This window comes from Fringilla coelebs (genome assembly GCF_963513975.1).
Source record: "Fringilla coelebs genome assembly, chromosome: 11".
Lineage (NCBI taxonomy): Eukaryota > Metazoa > Chordata > Aves > Passeriformes > Fringillidae > Fringilla > Fringilla coelebs.
Genome location: NC_140037.1, coordinates 7489506 through 7507836, shown reverse-complemented (window position 1 = coordinate 7507836; position 18331 = coordinate 7489506). Strand labels below are relative to the sequence as shown.

Genomic DNA, 18331 nt, shown 5'->3' with positions numbered 1-18331 from the left:
AGGAGTTCTCAGTGGACTGCCTGCAAACCAGCAAGGGTTTTAGCTGACTTTTGAGTTATGCTGCTGTGCAAGTTCTAGCACAGCTCTCCAGAAATGATCCAGCAAGTTGTTGCCATAGTGTGTGAATTCCTGTCTGCCGCATCTACACTGTATTTTCATCCAGATAAACCCTGGCTGGTGACAGCTCGTCTGAAGAGTGAGTAGTGCTTTGCCCTAGGTGCAGCATATATGGCTTTGGGATCACTGTGTTCTTTCTGCTCTTCCTTAGGAACTAAGCTGAATTTGGAACAGGAATGACAGTGAGATGGCATTGGTTTTGGTAGAGCTCCTGTCAATAGCTTCTGCTAAAAGGGGTGTCTCAATGAGGACAGCATTTGGAATGTGGGGAGCCCTGTGGGGGTTCTATTCCCTATGCACAACAGCTTGGGGAGTCTGTAATTCCCTCACTTTGCTGTTTCAGCCAACTTCCAAAATGCACACTGGAAGAGCTTGTTAGAAGTGCTTACAAAAACTGTGCAATTATCTTCAGAACTGAGGGAAAAGATTTTTTTCCCCTAATTAAAGGATTTGACTTGTGCTAAAATATTGATGACCTTCATGAGGAAACATGACTTCCCAACAGTGTGTGCTCCTGAACCCAGGAGCTGTTCCTGTGCAGTATCAGAATAGAATTCACACAGCTAAGGGGATTTTGGGAAAGTTTTTCTAGGGAAGCATTTTCAGCAAGCTAAAGAGAACCAACATATGCAATTTAATAATAGGAAAAAAAAGGAAAACTTCTTTATCTCTTGGGCAGAGCAGAATCATTGACTATTAAAGAACAATTTACATTTTCTTGACTGTGTTTCTATTTGCTGGTGAAACAGCACAAAAAATAGATAGATGTAGAAAAAAATTAATCTGGTGTTTTGTTGTGTTCTGTTGCTTCCTGTGGAAAAGAACTGTTGCTCCTGGAGGGATGATGTGAAATAAAAATGCTCTGAAAAATGCTGACTTGTTCCATGGGGGATGCCCCACAAGAGGCAGTTTTCTAACAGCATCTGGTTCATCTTCTCTTGCCCACTGCAGATCTGATCATCCGGTTATCCAGACGTGGATGCATGGCAACCTGTCCTTTGGTGAGTGGGAAAGGAACCTTTGACATTCCTAGAGTTTAAGAACTGTGGAGCAAGCTGTGAATGAGCTTTGCCTGCTCCAACAGTGTGCCAGCCTGTAAAAATGTCCATGTCTGGTTTTGCAGCAGCAGTGGGATCCCTGGCTGTTTCCTCAGTTTCTGGTCAAAGCTTTTAAACAGATGAAAGTCTGGTTTTGCAGGAAGATTGTGGGTTTAGCCATGGTGGAAAATCTAATTCACAGCAACTTTCAATACTGTATAATTGCCCTATTTTAATTTAGTTTTAACAACTTAGAATTCCCTTTCTAGCAAGTTTCATGATTTATCTTTAGTACAGCTGGATATTAGCTGAGCATAAATAAGGTTATAATTGATAATGTAACTCACTGGAACCATTGAAAGGAAGTTTTAAATAACAATCCACACTAATAAATGTTGGGTTGCAATAACAATCCTAGAGAGAGGCATGACATCCACTGGCCAAATTTATTAGGGTTAATATAAAACATTTTAAATAGAGCACCAGTGAGGTGTGAAAGTGTAGAATGGTGCCTTTGATTTGCTTCAGTTCTCTAAGTGGCCTTTAAGCTTTAAAGCAGTTGGAAACAGCAAATTTGGGGCAACTTGATGTAGTGCTCTGGTCCTGCAGAACAGCAGCTGGAGCTGTTTCAACCCCCCATAATTTATAGATATTTAAATTGTACTGTGACATGTGCAACAGAGGACAGAGGCTGTAGGACCATGTGCATGTCTATATCAGTTTCTGATGTCAAAGCAGCTGAAAGATGTGTGTAACTATCAAACCTCCCAAGTGGCAGAAGGTAGACTCTCACTCCTGCTACTGACTGTCCCCAGGCCACAACATTGCCACCAGGACCTCAGCTGGCTCTTTCCCTTCCTGGACAAGAGGATAATGAGAAGAAGGTGGACAAGGAACCTGCAGCTGTTTCCTCAGGAGAATCAGTATGTGCCAGCTTTGGTTACCATTGGTGCAGTTGAGAGTTTCTGGTCAGCCAGCAGCTGCCATTCACAGCTGGAGGTTCTGAGCTGCCATGACATTGTGCTTCACCCCAGCCACTGGCACCTGGAAAATTGAGTTTGAACTTCCCTTTTAGTCATCAGTTTCCCTTGCAGGATACAGGAGAAATTGTCTCCTGGATGTACCTGCCCCTCTGCACAGATTATTTGAGAAAATCTAAGAAAATTGAACATGAAACTGGCCATGAAGTTGTTTTGGTTTTGTTCATTCAGTTTGTGATGTGGACAGCAAAAAGCAGTTTAAGAGCACTGGATATGGCTGACAGGCATCTTCCTGAGGGTTTGCATTTGGAATACAAGCTCAGGGGATCCCTGCCTCCTCCCTTCCTGACCTTAATTTCTCATCACAGATCCACACGAGCTCTCTGCTGGGAGCTGAAGATGCAGATGATGAGACATTTCTCCTGTCTGACACCCTCAGCAGAAGCTCGGGCGCTCTGGACAAACCCAGGGTCCGGCCACAGAAGAAATTCCCTGTGATAGAGGAAGTGCTGGAACAGCTGAGTACGTGTGCTGTGCCTCTTGCCTGGTGTGTGTGTCCCAGCCTCAGCTGCACCAAGGAAGCAGGAGCTCTCTCTGGGCATTCCTCAGGGCAGCTCAGATTGGGTTCAGGTTCCCTGCCCTTCCATCTGCGCTGAAGGCAAAGGCAGGGATGGTTTCTGATTCAGCAGAAGGTGCTTTGACCTAGTGAATGAACTACTGAACTCCTGAGTGCTGATGGCCAAATCAATCAGGATAGTTGGGTTCCTAACTTCTCTTTAGTCCCCTGACAAGTCATTGGAGCAAAAGTACTTCACAGCAACCTGTTAGACTGAAGATAAGCAGTGTGGTCCTTCAAATGGCACAGGCAAGGTTATCACCAGAACTTAGCCTGGTAATCCATGATGAGGGTCCTGGATCCTAAAGCCCCATCATTATTGATTATAACATGAGATGCTGTTCTTTAAAGACAATCCTTTGGTGAACTGCTGAAAGTTGGGAAGGTCCCCTTCTCTCCTGGAAACACTTTGCACTGTTTCTTAAAAATGAGTCCCAGAACCCAAGGTGCATTAAATCTTCAGAAATATTAAACCTTTTGTTCAATCACACACGGGGTTTATTCCCAGGAAAATAAAGGCTGTGTTGTTTTAGCTCTCCTAAATGTTTGTAGAAAACAAACTCTTGCTTTGGTACCTGGTCTTTCCTGATTTCTGTCTCCTGTGGATATTTCTCCAGGTGCTTTGTTTCCTGTCAAGGTAACTCTTCAAAGCACTGTAGAAAATCAGAAAATCTGTGGAGCCATCTGTGCTTTGGAGCTGCCTCTGTTGCTGTTGTTGCCCCCAGAGGGCTCACAGCCAGACGCTGGGGCTGCATTTCCCATCTGCTGGAGGGTGGTGTCTGTTTGAAGTGAGCATCCTGCATTTCGTTTCTTTCAGGGGGCATTGTGAACGAGGGGGACCCTAAGACCAAATACACTGAATTTGTTCAAGTTGGCCAAGGGTAAGTCCAATCCCAGTTACTCCTACAAAACCATGGCTGGGCATTTTGCTGCTGTAATATCAAGTGTGAATCCAGGCAAGCTCCAAACATGATGTGGTTTTAGATCCTCCATCTCAGTACAAGTCAGAATTAATAATTGTGCTGAGAAGGTGTTGTCAAAGAAAACTCGATGCTGGCAGTGCCTCCCCTGCAACAAGGAGCAGGACCTGAAAAATCTCCCATCCCTCAAACCTTATTGCCTAAAAGAGCACCTTACCACCCCACAGCTGCCAGGTAAAAGTTCTCAATAACGCTTGTTTCGAATATTTTGCTAAAAAAATATTTGGTACTCTGGATTATACACCTGCAGGACCTGAAAGATCTCTCATCCCTCAAACCTTATTGCCTGAAAGAGTACCTTACCACCACACAGCTGTCAGATAAAAGTTCTCAATAACATTTATTTCAAATATTTTGCTAAAAAAATATTCAGTAATCCAGATTATAACCATGTAGTTTAGCAATTGAAACCAGAGGTGAAATAATAAACTCTCACACTGTCATACAAAATCCCACGCTGTGTAGTCTGCAGCATGCATTCCCTGGAAAAAAAATACACACACAAACACAAAAAGAAAGAAAAAAACCAACACAACAAGGCAAAATGGAAAAAAAATTAAATATTTCTCAGTTTTTGTAGGCACACCCTCCCCCTGCTCTTAGGCTTTGAAGATCTGTGCTCCAGCTCTTTTTCTTCAGTTTTCTTCTCCGTTTTCCCTTGAACGCCCCCATGACAGAGGGCTGCTGTGCTGCTGTTTGAAGAGTAGATGAACCAAGGTGTTTTAAAACACTTCATGCAGCAGAGATCGCCTGTCTGGGCTGGCTTTCACTCCCAGCACCTGAACTGCTTCTCCTTTCTTCACTGCTCTTTTGTTTCCAGGGGTTTTGGGACTGTTTACAAAGCCATGGACCCAGCCACAGGAGATGTGGTGAGTGCCAACACCCCCAGCACACTGTGCAGCTCTTCAGGGCTTTCCCCTCTGCTGTGAGCTCTGCTGGAGCTTTGGGTGCCCAGTAGAGCTTCCCTGCACAGCCTGTTCCTCAAGCACAGAGCAGTGGCAGCCTGCAAAACTTATTTTGGACAGGCTTTGTTCCTACTCAGGTCCACAAAGAATGCTAGAGGGCCAGTGGTGTCTTTCAGAGGGGGACATAATTAAGGCTTAAAATACCAGAGAATGGGTTATTTCTTAAGAAACCCAGAAAATAATTGCAAATCTGAACTGTGGAGTTCAGATTGCTCATGGAGTAGCAAAATTGAAGTTCAAGAACTGAGAAATGTTGTGGGATTGTAATATTTTTGTGTGTAACTGCTATGATCTTTCAGGGTGGGATTTTATCCATCATGTACAAATGTTTGTTTTGTTTTACAACCAAGACCAGCAGCAGTTGCTGAAATAATGGCCAAACTCCATAGAACTGCTGAAAGATTTCCAGCTGCTTTGATATATTTCCACAGTCACAAAATCCTGCTTGCAAAAACCTGCGTGAATAATAACAGAGTTGATAAACTGAGGCCATCAGGGAAGAATGTGGGTGCAGGGTGTTGTCAGAATATGTGGGTGATAGTTTTGGGAAATTTTTGCAGAGTTCAGAAGGCAAAATGTGTCTAGCAAGTGTCCTGTAAGTGGCACCCAAGCAAGTGGAGAAATCAGCCGTTGTCCTGTCACTTCCTGAGCCCTGGTGTCAGATCACAAGGACACAGGGCAGTTGGCACAGCCCAGCCCCATCATTCCAAAAACACTCTCTCCATGGTCATTGTGCTCTATTGAAGCCAGGTGCCCCCAACACAGCAAATAACGTACTCTGGCTCCATGATTCAGAAGGCTGAACAACTGCTTCATTAAAACTATACTGTATTACATACTAATACTATATTATAACTATACTAAAGAAAACCCATGACTGTCTGAGACAGCCACGACACAGCTTTGAGTGACTGGCTAATCACTCAAAACAACTTTCACCTGTGTCCAATTAACAAATCACTTCAGGTAAACAATCTCCATAACACATTCCACATGTGCAAAACCAGGAGCAGTGAATAGAGATAAGACTTGTTTTCTCTTCTCTCTGTGTTTCTCACTGCCTTCCCAGGAAGAATCCTTGGGAAGTTGTGCCTGCTGCTCTCTGTGAGGAGAGCTGTGGCCACAGTGCTCTCCTGTAGCAGAACTTCTGGAGCCCATGGACTCCACTTTTATTTCAGGTGGCCCTAAAGAAGATGCCTCTCCGCAAACGGAGCAGGAAGGAATTTGTTGTCAACGAGATTCAGATCATGAAGGAAAACAGGCATCCCAATATTGTCAATTATATAGACAGGTGAGTGGTTCTGCTGTTAGCATGGGAATGTTTGTTCACACATGGCAAGGCAAAGGTTAAAAAACCCCTTTGGGCACTGGCAGAACACGGAGCTCTTTCTTATTTCTCTGTTCATCTCCAGTGGATGGGAGGAGATGGCCTTGGGTCTCCATTACTCTTTTCTGGTGTATGTAGTTGGAAGCCTCTTTTCAAAACCTGGATGTGCCATGTCTTACTAAAACGACTGCCTGTCAGTTCATTACCTCTGTTGTTTTGGGTTTGTTTTTTTGAGGTTGATCATATTTTCTATGCCTTAACAATAAATGCTGATAAACCATCATAGACATTATCTCCCTTGTGTTGTTCCCACCATTTTCCATTGCTGTGGAAGCCAGGAAGGCTAAATTCTCATTTGCAGAGCCACATAATTTGCTAGCTTTTACATAGTTTTTCCTGTTTCTGACTTTATTTTATGCAGTGTTTTCCAAATGGTTGGCCAACATCTGTCCTCAGTGCTGCAGAGCCTCCTCCCATGGATAACTTTGGAGTTGTGTTGCCTTGTTCCTGGAGTGAATGGTGGAAGTGATAAATTAAGATAATGATTCAGTTGATGGCAAGTGTCCTGGTTCCAGATTGATCTCTGCTGTTACAAAATTGCATTTTTCATTTCATTTCTCATGAGCCTTTCTCATTTAGACTGCACAAGTTCCAAATACTCTGTAGCCTACAAGGAATGTCTCTCCATTTTATTCTGCCTCCATTTACAAGTGACCTGGAAACAAAACTCCCCTACAGTCTTTTCCACGAGGTAATTTAGCTGTGCACATTCATCTCCATGCCTTTGTTTTCTTCTCTCAGCTACCTGGTGAATGAAGACCTGTGGCTTGTGATGGAATATGTGGATGGAGGCACTTTAACCAGTGTTCTTGTCCGAGTCTTAATGGAGGAAGGAATGATAGCTGCTATCAGCAGGGAGGTGAGGGACCCTACTTGTGCTTCCAATGGCTTGGACAGGGTGGGACAGGAGTGACTTCGTGTTCAGAGCTTTGATTCACTGCTGCTGTTATGAAATGTAAAATGAAAGGGTGTCTTGGTTTGAAAAGACAGGTGTCTGTTAAGGAAGGCAGGAGCTTCTCTTGAAATGGAAAATGTAAACCCCCTCTCTCTGAATTATTATAATTTTGAAATTAGGAGGCTCTCAGGTAAAGATATGGGAATAGGAATAGCAGTTCTTTACTAGGAAAGTTAAAAAACCAAATGCAATAGTACACTGGCAACAGAACCACAGGCAGTGGAGGACAGAAAATGGGCAAAGTCTTGGAGGAGATGGGGTCACTCACAAAGACGCATTTTGTAAGAAATGGACTTAAAGAAACCCCAAAAAGCCGTGCCACAAAATCACAAAGTGTACCTAGATCCACACCTCTATTCCCTATGGCTCTTCTCCCTTAACAGAATTTCCTTTTGTCAGAAGATTTGACTAGGAAAAAATTCCATTTTTGTGAGGTGTTGTGAACTGTTTTTACTACTTGTAATAACCATCCCGGGTCTGAGTATTCTTGTAATGCAATGCCATGCAGCAGAGAACCTGTCCACTTTATAGCTTTGCTCTCAATATTTGTTACTCATTGTTTTCTCATCTAAATGTACATTTGCAAGATGCGTGTCAACCTAAGACCAAGGGCATCTGAGTGAGCCTCCTGCCAATACAACTACATTTCTTATACTCTGTTATTATACACTTTTGTCAGTCCCTTATTTAACTTATTTAACATTCTAAACTTTGCCTCATTAAACTGGAGCAGGTCTGCACTGCATTCTTGGCCTGTAAAAGCAAACATGCTGGTGGCAGAATTTTAAACTAACAGCAAATTAAAACAGAGCCTCATTTCTCACAGCCCTCAGCTTAAAAGGAGAGCATTGCACCCCAAATGGTGTTTGTTTCTGAAAAGTGGCTAATGTGCTGCTTCATGTGCTGTTGATGCCAATATAAAACCTCTGTCATGCAGCCTCCCACACAAAAGTGATCACTTCATAATGGAGGGAGAGATGTTTTCCTTTTTGACAAACCCTCCTTTGTCACCTGGATGGAGAGAGCACAACCACTGCAGCCATTCTGGCTGGGTTTGGAATGGACAGTCTATATCAACAATTGGTGTTTCGCCTAGAAATTCAATCTTTTAGAGCCATTTCCTTGTCTTGTGTGATGAAATGAGGTTAATTAACTTTTATCCTCATGGGTTTTGTATCAGTGCCTCAAAGCCCTGGATTTTCTTCATTCAAAGAACGTGATCCACAGAGATGTCAAAAGTGACAATATTCTTCTCGGGATGGATGGATCTGTGAAACTGAGTAGGTGTTCTTGGTCAGGCACAGCATCCCCGTGTTCTCAGACACAGAGTGGGGAGCTCTTGTGCTTGGTTTCATGGTTCAAGCTGGGTTTGACAGTATTTTTGTTTTCCTCCTCAGCTGATTTTGGCCTGTGTGCTCAGCTGACCCCAGAGCGGAGCACACGGTGCACAGTGCTTGGCTCTCCTTACTGGGTAGCACCAGAAATCCTGAAAAGAAAGGAATATGACACCCAGGTGGACATCTGGGCCCTTGGGATTGTGGCTATTGAAATGCTGGAGGGAGAACCTCCATACTTTAAAGAAAGCCCCATCCAGGTAAGGTGCAAACACCGTCAGGTGCCACTGTCTTGCCAATCTGTCCCATGTTTTGTCTCCCATGAACCAAAATCCCACTCAAATCAGCCTGAAATAGTTCCACCAAGGCCCACTTCCAGAAATGTCCCTGCAGAACATGTCATGAGAGAAGTGACCTGTTCCAGTGCAAAAATGTGCCTTTTTGGCCTCCAGCACTGCTTGAGTTCCTCCTGCAGTGTTTGATCTCTCTCTGAGCTGGAGCTGGGAACAACAGCAGCAAGTATCTCTAGTTGGGAAATTATTATGAAAAGCATTACAAGGCCCAGAAGTCATTTCAAATTCTGACCAGTGCCTTTAAGGGAGGGTCACTGGTTCTAGTGATGCCATAATTATGTATTACTCAAAAAATTTCTCAAAGTATATTTTAGCAAAGCTACTTGTAGTAAACGTATTTAGAAGTTTTCAATTTTAGATCCTAATTCTTTAAAATGAAATGATGAGTTCATATACCAAAGGAGCAAGGAATAGTGGAGGAATGCATACCAGGATAAAATGACTATTAGCTGATACCAGGTTAAATGCTGCACAGTTAATTCCTGAGGAAGACAGCAGTTCTGAAGATTTCAGTCTTCCACTCTTTTTGAAAAAGTTCCCTGACTTTTGGATTGCTTTTGCCTTGTATAAGGCAGCAAACCCAGATGAAGAGAAAGAATATTCTGGGATCTGGAAATCAGAGTTGGGAGGGATCACCCAGTCCAGCTCCTGAGTGAATGGCCCATCTGGGGATTGCTGTTCCCAGCACCACGCTCTGACCAGCTGAGCTATACTCAAGGTCATTATCATCACTGCTCTGCAGGCTCACAGAGTGGCATATATATCCCTCCTTCCTTACCCTCAAATGCTGATCACAGCCCCTTGAGAAGCACCAGAAAAACTCTCAGAAAGCCAGGAGGGGCCTGCAGTGAAGCTGTCACCCCAGGGATGGTCAGTGGCTGTCCCCTGCTTCCTCTGTCCCCAGGCTCAGCGCCTGATTGCCCGGAACAGGTACCCCCCTCTGAGGATGCCCAGCAAGATGTCAATTCTGTTCCACGCCTTCCTGCACTCCTGCCTGGACACCAACCCCAGCATCCGCTGGACAGCCAGGGAGCTCCTGCAGGTAAAGGCCCAGTGGCTGCAGGGGAACATCTCCTCTCCTGTTAATCCTCAGTCTGGGTGCTTCACAAAGTAGAATCATAGAAGAATTTGGCTTGGAAAGGACCTTTAAAGTCCATCTGGTCCAACCTCCCTGCCATGAGTGGGGACATCTTCAACTTGATCAGGTTGCTCAGAGCTCTGTCCAACCTGACTTTGGATGTGTTCAGGGATGGGGCATCCAACACCTCTTTGGGCAATCTGTGCCAGTGTTTCACCACCCCTGGCATAAACAGTTTCTTCCTGAGACCCAACCTGAATCTCCCCTCTTTTCATTTAAAACTATTGTCCTTTGTCCCTTTGCTACAGGCCCTACTAAAAATGGGTCCCCTTGAAGTTTTGAAAGGCTGCAATAAGGTCTCCCTGGGGCCTTCTTGTCTCCAGGCTGAACAATCCCAGTTCTCTTGGCCTTTTCCTCAGAGGAAAGGTGTTCCATCTGCCCTCTGACCATTTCTGTGTTGTATTTTGGGAGTGCATTCAGTTTTAGCTGGTGCCAAGAGAACTGGAGTAGAATGGTGCTAGGTATAGAGGCCCAAAATGGTGTTGGTGGAAAAGGAAATCAGTGCCAGCCCAGTAGTCAGAGATTTGGCTGTTCTTTTTTGGTGCTGAAAACCTGCACCTGAGTGTTCTTCAGTACAGCACAGCCCTAAATCCTAATGGGATCAACATTTATTGGAAGTGCTGTAGTTCCCTGTGGAACAGCTTGCACTCATCTTTTCTGACAACTAAAGCAGCCCCTACCTTTAGAGAAAAGGAACCTATGTGAGTCCTTTTAGTTTCCTGAAATGGAAAAAGCCCTAAGGCAGCAAGTGGCATTCTCAGAGTGCTGGCACAGTCAAAATCCCAGCAAGCTGAAGACACCTTGATAAATTGATTATTGCCTCTGACAGCAAAGTCCTGAATATTAAAACTGAAGTAGTGATGCTCCCCTCAGTCCTATATATGTGTATTTCTGGTAAGCAGAGGAATCATGCTTCCTTTTGTGAGAAACTGGCTTTGGAAAGTAACACTTCCTTCCTTTCTTTCTTTTTTTCCCTTTGGGCAGCATCCATTCTTACGAACAGCTGTGAGTCTCTCTGTCCTGCCAAACGTGATCTGTATAGCCAGGAAAATCTGTAAGGCCAGCAGTGCCAACCCAGAGCAAAAGAAGGAATAAAACTTTCACTCTGTTGGGAGATTTGTTCCCTTCTCACCCAATGGTTCCATTCACTTCTGAATTATTGTTTGCTTCTTAAAGGTGGAAAGTCCCAATTATGGGGGTTTTGGTATGGTTTGGAAATGGGGAAAGGTCTCCTTCATTCATCAGCACCACACCATGCTGCCTCTGGAATGCCCAAGGACTGGGTTTTGCCCACTTGTGGCACTTCTGGGTGAGGAAGAAAGTGCAATTGCATTTCCAGCCAAAAATGGGTGAAGGGTGAAGAATGGGGCAGCCAAAACATCCTGTTGGATACACAGAGTCAGCTGGGACTGTGGAGTGTTTGGAGAATTCCCTGTCCTCCCTCCACCTGGCAGAACACATTTGACACAAAGAATATTTAGAGATTACAGAGAAAGATATGTATATAACATAGATTGCTAATTGGGGGGAGGGGGAGGGGTGTGCAAATGTACACAGACACATGATATACTCCATAATTATTATATGGAGAAATATTTATAGAATATATATTATTAATATAGTACTATATATAATGTTATATAATTATATGTATTGATAGTGTGTCACAGAGCAATGGACATATATTTACCTTGTATCTTATATTGTCCCCTATGCACAACCCCCCTATAACTGTCTTGCATTGTAGTACCTTATATAATGCTCCTTTTATTTATATATATATATATATGTGTGTGTGTATGTATATATATGTATATACATATATTTTAAAAAATATATCTGTATATACATATATATTGGGTGTGTGTATATATGTATAAATGTATATATCTGTGTGTATATATATCTATATATATATATAAAAAATTTTTGTATACACTCAAGAGGCGCTTCTATAACTGTTACAGTGTGTAGAGAGCTATAACAGCGTGTATAGGATAACGTGTGGCACCCTCTAGACATTAAAGGCCGTTTTTGTCCGGGTGTGTTGCACCCACCTGGGTCAGGTGTCGGTACCTGGCCCTGGTCACACCTGTGTGGCTGGACACCGAGCGCCCTCTCGCGGCCGCTGCCTGCGCAGAAATCGCTACAATTGAAATTTTTTTGGTAAAAGTTTATTTAGGTCACTTCGTATTGAAAAGTTACAAAATGCTGCAATGAAATATTTTACATGCATTTCCACCTGTTTTCATTTTTGAGGTGGCTCAAGTGTGTACATAAATGCAGCCCTCTTCCCCTCCCAAAAATCAGCCCCAAGATATAGTTGCTATTGTTAAAAAATGAACAATTTTAAGTACCAATGTTAGAAGCAGGCAGCAGCAGAAGCCCCTGTCAGCCTGCCCTTGCCTGGCTTCACCTGGGAAGGCAGAAACATCTGTAAACCAGCAGAGCCAGCTGTGTTCCCAGGCTGGATCAGCTCCTCCTGATGGGAAAACCAAACAGTTCCCAAAACTAATCAGTGCAGAGGTCCAGGCTGAGCCTCCTGCAGCTCCCAGCACTGCCAGTCCCTCAGGGCAGCACTGGCCAGCAGTGCCTGTCCCCATGCCACAGGGACAAACTGGGGGAATAGCTGGAGCTGGCACAGTGATAAGGCCTAGAAGTCACCGTGTCTGTGCCCCCCACCCTGAGTTCCCACTTTTCCAGGCTGTACATGCCTGAGAACTGCTGGTCACACTCCCTGTGTCCCACTGATGCTGGGGACGACCCTGCACAGAGGCTGGTGGTGCTGGGCCAGGGGGCCAGGGCTGTGTGGCTGCAAGGAAAGAGCCAAGGGATTCCCCTCCAGCTTGGGCCTGAGCTGGCGTTGTGCTCTCAGTGGGCTCAGGAGCTTTCTCAGCCAAATCGTGGGGCAGGGAGGCACAAACTTGTGGTGCTATCTCGGTGTGGAACATTTTTCAGGCTAAACACCTACCCTTGGCCAAGCCAAGCCCTGGGAACGGCCCCATCCCACAGGGAACACTGCAGGAAGCAGCTCCACAGCCTGGAGCAGAGTGTGAGGAAGAGCAAAGCAGACAGCTCTCAATGCAGGACTAGGACAGCCCTGACATTTGCAGTTGCCCTCGTCCAAGCTCTGGTCTGCATGAGACAGTTTATGCTTTTAAAGAGAGGAATCTCAGTTTACAAACATTTCTGGAGTAAGCAGCCCTGAAGCCATGAGCTTACAGAGAATTTCACTTGCCTGTGGGGCCTGTAGTTCACACCTCTGACAAGATTTTTGCTGTGCCAAAGGGTCTGAGCCCAAACTGTCTGAAAAGAGCTGGATTTTGGTCCTTGGTACATGCAAGCTGATGGCATGCAGCATCATTCACAGCCCCACAGACCATCTCTGGCCTGTCAGAGAAAGCATTTTCCTACCACAGCAATGACCCTTTTGGAGCCCTGAGGAGACCTTTTGTGAAAACATTAGCTCAGTCAAGGCCCATTTCATAAATTGTAAAAATCTCACAGTGTGGCTGAAGTGGCTACAAGGCACATAGAAATCCAAATTTCCTGGCTGTAAAAAGGCAGAATGGTCCTTCAGCTTCACTTTCCCACCCAGAATCTGCAGCTGTGTAAAATCCATTTCTGAGTGTCTGGCACAGAGCCCGGTGCACTGCCAGGGTCACTGCCCAGCGTGCCCACCCCAGACTGCTGCTGAGGGAACCCTGCCCAAGGCTGCAGGGGAAGGGGAGAGCTGGCACCAGACCCCTGCTGTGAGAGAAATGTGAAATAACACCCTCCTCCATGGTACCCGAGTGAAATTCCATCAAACATCAGCTGTGCCAGCAATAAATGACTGCAAAATTTTGAGACCTGACAAGTGCCAGGGAACAGCATCCTGCTTTTACAAACCCACCTTTCTCATGAGCTCATTTTCTCTTTTGGGTTGGTGCTACATCTACCAAAACACGAGGGCTGTTATTCCATTTTTAGCATGAGGTGGCTAAAACAAACCATTCCCATTACTGAATCCGTGCTCTGAGCAAAGCCACAGCTGAACTGTGAGGTGCCCTTGGGCACAGATACCAAACTGTGAGTCCCCAACCCAAGGTGGAGGAGACAACAATCAGAAAATCAATCTGAGAGCCCCTGGGTGGACAAAGCTCTTATTTGCTGTGGTGTTCAAACAGGCACTGCAAGATCTGCCCCTCTATTTTAATGCTGTCCTGGCAAGACTGGTCTTAAGGCCATGAGCTATGACTGAGCTCCTCAAGTAGTGACTTTTTCACCAAGGAACAGAAACACCTCATCTTTAGTGAAAGTCATCAATAAATTTATATCCTTCTATGGGAAGGATATGGAAAAAAAATCCCCCTTGTATTTGCCAGTCCCCGAGCTGCTGGTGGGTGCCTGATGGAGCTGCAGCCATCCCTGCCTGCATCCTCAAGGATGCTCCCATCCTCACAAGCTTACCTGCCAGCATTCCATTTGGCCCCTCTCCTGTCACCCTGTTTTTCTAAGTTCTTTTAAGCCTTCCAATGTTTACATTCTTGTAGTGGAGTTTCTCACGCACTTTGATGTAAATAATTATTGTTTTTGCATTCCTCTCTGGAGGAGGAGAAATTTGATGGACTGTTGGTTTGTCCAGTGTCATTGGAGAAGTGGCACTTTCACTGTCACTTTTGAAAGTCTACAAATGTTGGAGTCAAGAAATAAACCACCCTTCTTCTTCCCTTGGAGTTCCAGTGTCCGCGTCGTTTTATTTCCTGTCCTACTGCGACTCTCCTACTGCATGAGCTGTACCACGAGCATAGATATGTACCACAAATAGATATGTATTCATATGCATTTCCCCCTTTCCCCACGGAGAGCTTTTTTCCCCCCCTTTAAAGCGATTATGCTGATGTGCTCCCTGCGCTGCCGAGAGGTGACAGCTCCGTCTGGCTCGGCGGCGCTCAGAGCTCGCCGAGGTCATCGCTGCACAGCACGGTGATGCTGATGTGACCCGGCACCTCGGCCGCTTCCCCGCCGCCCCTGCCCCGCAGCTTCAGCCTCTGCTGCTCGCGGGGCTCACCGGGGGACGCTGCCAGCACCGCCTGCCCCAGGAACTGGTCCCTCAGGAGGTTGCTGTTCCACACCTGGCGACGAGGGGACACAGAGAACACGGCTGAGGACGCGCTGCTGTCACACTCCGCCGGGAAGGGTCACCCCCGATAACCCCTTGGAAAAGCCTGGGTCTAAATTTAGCTCATTGTCTAGAGAGCGTGAGGGAGAGTCTGGATTTGCATGCTCATTTACATAGACTATGCAAATAAGGAGAGAAATGCAGCTTTTTGCTTTCTAGGTCAGAGCCTGCCTAGAAGAGTAATAAAAATGACCTTTTTTAGCCCATCAGCTGTAAAACCTACCTACAGTAGCCTGTCTGTGCTGCTCTGGCTGCCTGTGCCCACCTCTGCACCTCCTCAGTGGCAGAGTTTTAGAGCCTGGCCCACAGACTAGGCTGAAGACTAAGCTTTCCTGGACTGCATCATCTCAGTGCCAGGCTCTCTTTCTCCAGCTAGTGCTGAGGTAAATAAACAGTGAGGTCTAGTTCTCACAGGACTAGAATTCAGGGTAGAAAACTTCTTAATAACAGCCTTAGCTCTGGGTTTGTTTCAAACACTGACTCTGGACAGCACTTGGCTTTTCTTTGTTTCATCAGGTAGCACATGGGGCAAAAGGAATTCTGTAAATTCCTTCAAAGCTTTGGAATGAAATGTGCTTTGGAATTAAACATTCCTTGGAATGAAACATTCCTTGTGCCATCAGCTGGTGTTTGTGGAGCAGAAGCAGCAGCAGAGCTCCAGGCAGAGCCCAGCAAGGGGAGCAGAGGCTCTCACTCTTCTCTCCTGGGTCACACAAAGAACAGCTGGCCCAGTGAGGCTGCTGTGCTGCCCTCCCTGCCCTGAGCAGCTGCCCTGTGGCTGTCTCACCTGGATGGTGACAGGACTGTCAATGTCCTTCCTGTAGAAGATCACCTGGGTGTTGAAGACGGGGCTGGTGGTGTCGTGCTGCACCGGGGAGCGCCGGCGTTGGTTCTCACACTTGATGAGCACGTAGGGATCTGCTCCTGGAACACAATCAGCAGCACAGCTCTGGGCACACAGAGTGGCAGCTGAGAGCTGCCCAGAAACCCAGCAGAGACAATCCCCTCCTGTGCCTGGCAGCACCACAGGACATGGCACCAGAGCATGTCACAGCCACTGCTCCCTGTCCAGGTGAAAACACAGAACCATGGAATGGTTTGGGTTGGGAGGGACCTTAAAGCCCATCCAGTGCCACCCCTGCCATGGCAGGGACACCTTCCACTGTCCCAGGGTGCTCCAAGCCCCAATGTCCAACCTGGCCTTGGGCACTGCCAGGGATCCAGGGGCAGCCCCAGCTGCTCTGGGCACCCTGTGCCAGGGCCTCAGCATCCTTACAGGGAAGAATTTCTCTCTAATATCGAATCTCACCCTCATACGTGACCCCCTGCAATTGTTCAACATTCTAGAAATGCTTTGTTTTTACACTGAGCATTTTTCTTTCTTATAAAAGTTTCTCTTTCCTTTACAATGAGGAGCAAGATCCGTTTTGGAAACACCAAACACATTCAAATAGAATGGGCCATTCCATTTTCTAATTAACTTTTAATTAAACAAAGGAAATACCATGTTTTTATTTCAACATAAGTCTATCTATTTCTGTTGTTAATGACAGAATTTTTTTTCCCCACACCTTGCTACTTCTTAGATACAGATTTTAAATAAACCCAGGGTATCTGTAAGTCAGGCTCATGAGAGTTTCTAACACACTTTATTTCACCATCTATTTGAAAATACCACCACAGCCAGAAGGCAGCACAATTTTAGGCAACTTTAGCTTTTTAGCAAACCATACCCAGATGATTTCCCTCAAACTCATCACTCATTTACCAGACCAGGTACCAACACGAACAAACCCCATAACAGCTGCATCCGAGTCAGACACAGATTTTTCCATATGTTGCTCTGTGGTTACACCTGGCCAGAGCTGTTCCCGTGTTTCCCTGACAACCCCTCACAGTTCCATGGCAGATAGCAGGATATTGGCTTTTCTGATGGGCAATTGCCTTCTGTGTCACTGAACTGTGAATTCAGCTCTGGGGCATGGGGTGGCACCAGGCTGTGTCACCAGGGCTGGAAAAGCTGCCCTCCTTTGCAAAGCAATTTGGAAAACGGATCTGGATAGAACGGGGTCTTGCCTGTCACCCCAATGGTGTTAACAGCTTTGTCCTAGGGCAAGGAGCAGAGCAACACCTGATCATTAACAGTAATTAAGAGATAAAGAGCATAAGGAGGGGTGGGGAGAGGGCACAGAGCTAAAGAGGTGACAGGCACATCTGCTGGATGGATGAGGGAGCAGTTAATGAGGGGACTGGCTAAGTGAAGGGAAAAGGAAAGAAAATATCTGAAGGAAACATTCAAATTCTCAGCAAGACCTTGAGAAACAGAGGGAGGGGGAAGGGAGACATAAAATGTTCCTGTAGCCATGATGCTCCAAAATGTTCTGACCCCGTGATGGCAGTGCTGGATGGGTCAGTTGTTTTAGGGAAACTGGCTCCAATTCCACAACAAAAGCAAGCAGTGGGAGAGCACATGGGGGATCAGATGTTCTCAGCGATGGGTGGCCCAGTTCTGTGCCTGGTTTATTTACAGGACAAAGAAAAAACACCAAGGTCTGCTAGAGTGGAAAAGCAATGTCCTGGTATTGGCCATGAGCTGGGAATGAAACTGGAGCTGCTGCTCAGGAAACAGCTCTGGCAGTGGAAGGAGGGCTGGGTTCAGCTCTGGGGCACACAAATGGCTCCAGCCCTGCCCTGAGCCCCAAAACAGCTCTCACCTCAGTCCTGGCCACGCTGCTGCTTTGGGAAGTTGTACAAAAGAACAGTGCAAAGGAAAAAGTTGGAATCTGTAAAAGCCAGGAGCACCTGAACAGTAATGGCATTTCTAAAGCCTAAGGAAATCTGTGCTCAGTACTCTAAGGCTGAATTTTTGGGTTTTTGAGAACTGCACTGAGGATCTAACACCCACACCCTGCAGCACTGTACCCAAGCAAAAAGCTCTCTGGAAAACATTCCTGAGGGAATTTGCCAGCTGCATTCCCACTCCTCTCTACTGCTCTTCCCAGAACCTGGAGAGCTCTGACAGCCTCAGCCACTGGAAAAGGGCACGGCACAAGCAGCAGGAGCCGTGCTGAGACACAAGCACTGCCCTGCCAAGCACAGCAGGTTGTTTTGCCTCTTGCAGGTGAATCTCTGCTCCTTCCTTCTGCTTCTCAGGCTGCTCCCACTACAGATTCTCTGCTTCCAGGGCCATCACACACCACAGATCTCAACACTCAGTTATGTTCTAAGCGGTGAAAAACAATTCCATGTGCAAATCTAACAGAGAATGTCAGCAGGAAGACTTAAGGTGCAAAAGGTGATTTGTT

At 45.9% G+C, this 18331-nt stretch overlaps 2 protein-coding genes across 2 annotated transcripts in view; one reads left to right on the top strand and one right to left on the bottom strand.

Annotated features, from left to right (window-relative positions):
• Positions 1–1100: 1100 nt before the first annotated feature.
• On the top strand, positions 1101–14637 carry LOC311157899 (serine/threonine-protein kinase PAK 1-like; the record flags this gene model as incomplete). The annotated part of the gene is given in 13 exon segments (XM_084212949.1): positions 1101–1118; positions 1933–1956; positions 1961–2077; positions 2503–2656; positions 3568–3631; positions 4551–4599; positions 5874–5986; positions 6824–6941; positions 8218–8317; positions 8435–8631; positions 9629–9766; positions 10847–10916; positions 14582–14637. Coding segments are annotated over 13 exon segments (1218 nt in total).
• Positions 14638–14796: 159 nt separating this feature from the next.
• Positions 14797–18331, bottom strand: part of CAPN6 (calpain 6) — a gene marked incomplete at its 3' end in the record, with an annotated part of 41736 nt that continues 38201 nt past the window's right edge. The window contains exons 12-13 of the mRNA XM_084213071.1: positions 15814–15950; positions 14797–14979 (exon numbers count right to left, since the gene is read on the bottom strand). Coding sequence (XP_084069197.1) covers positions 14797–14979; positions 15814–15950 — 320 coding nt within the window. The remainder of the gene's footprint in view (positions 14980–15813; positions 15951–18331) is intronic.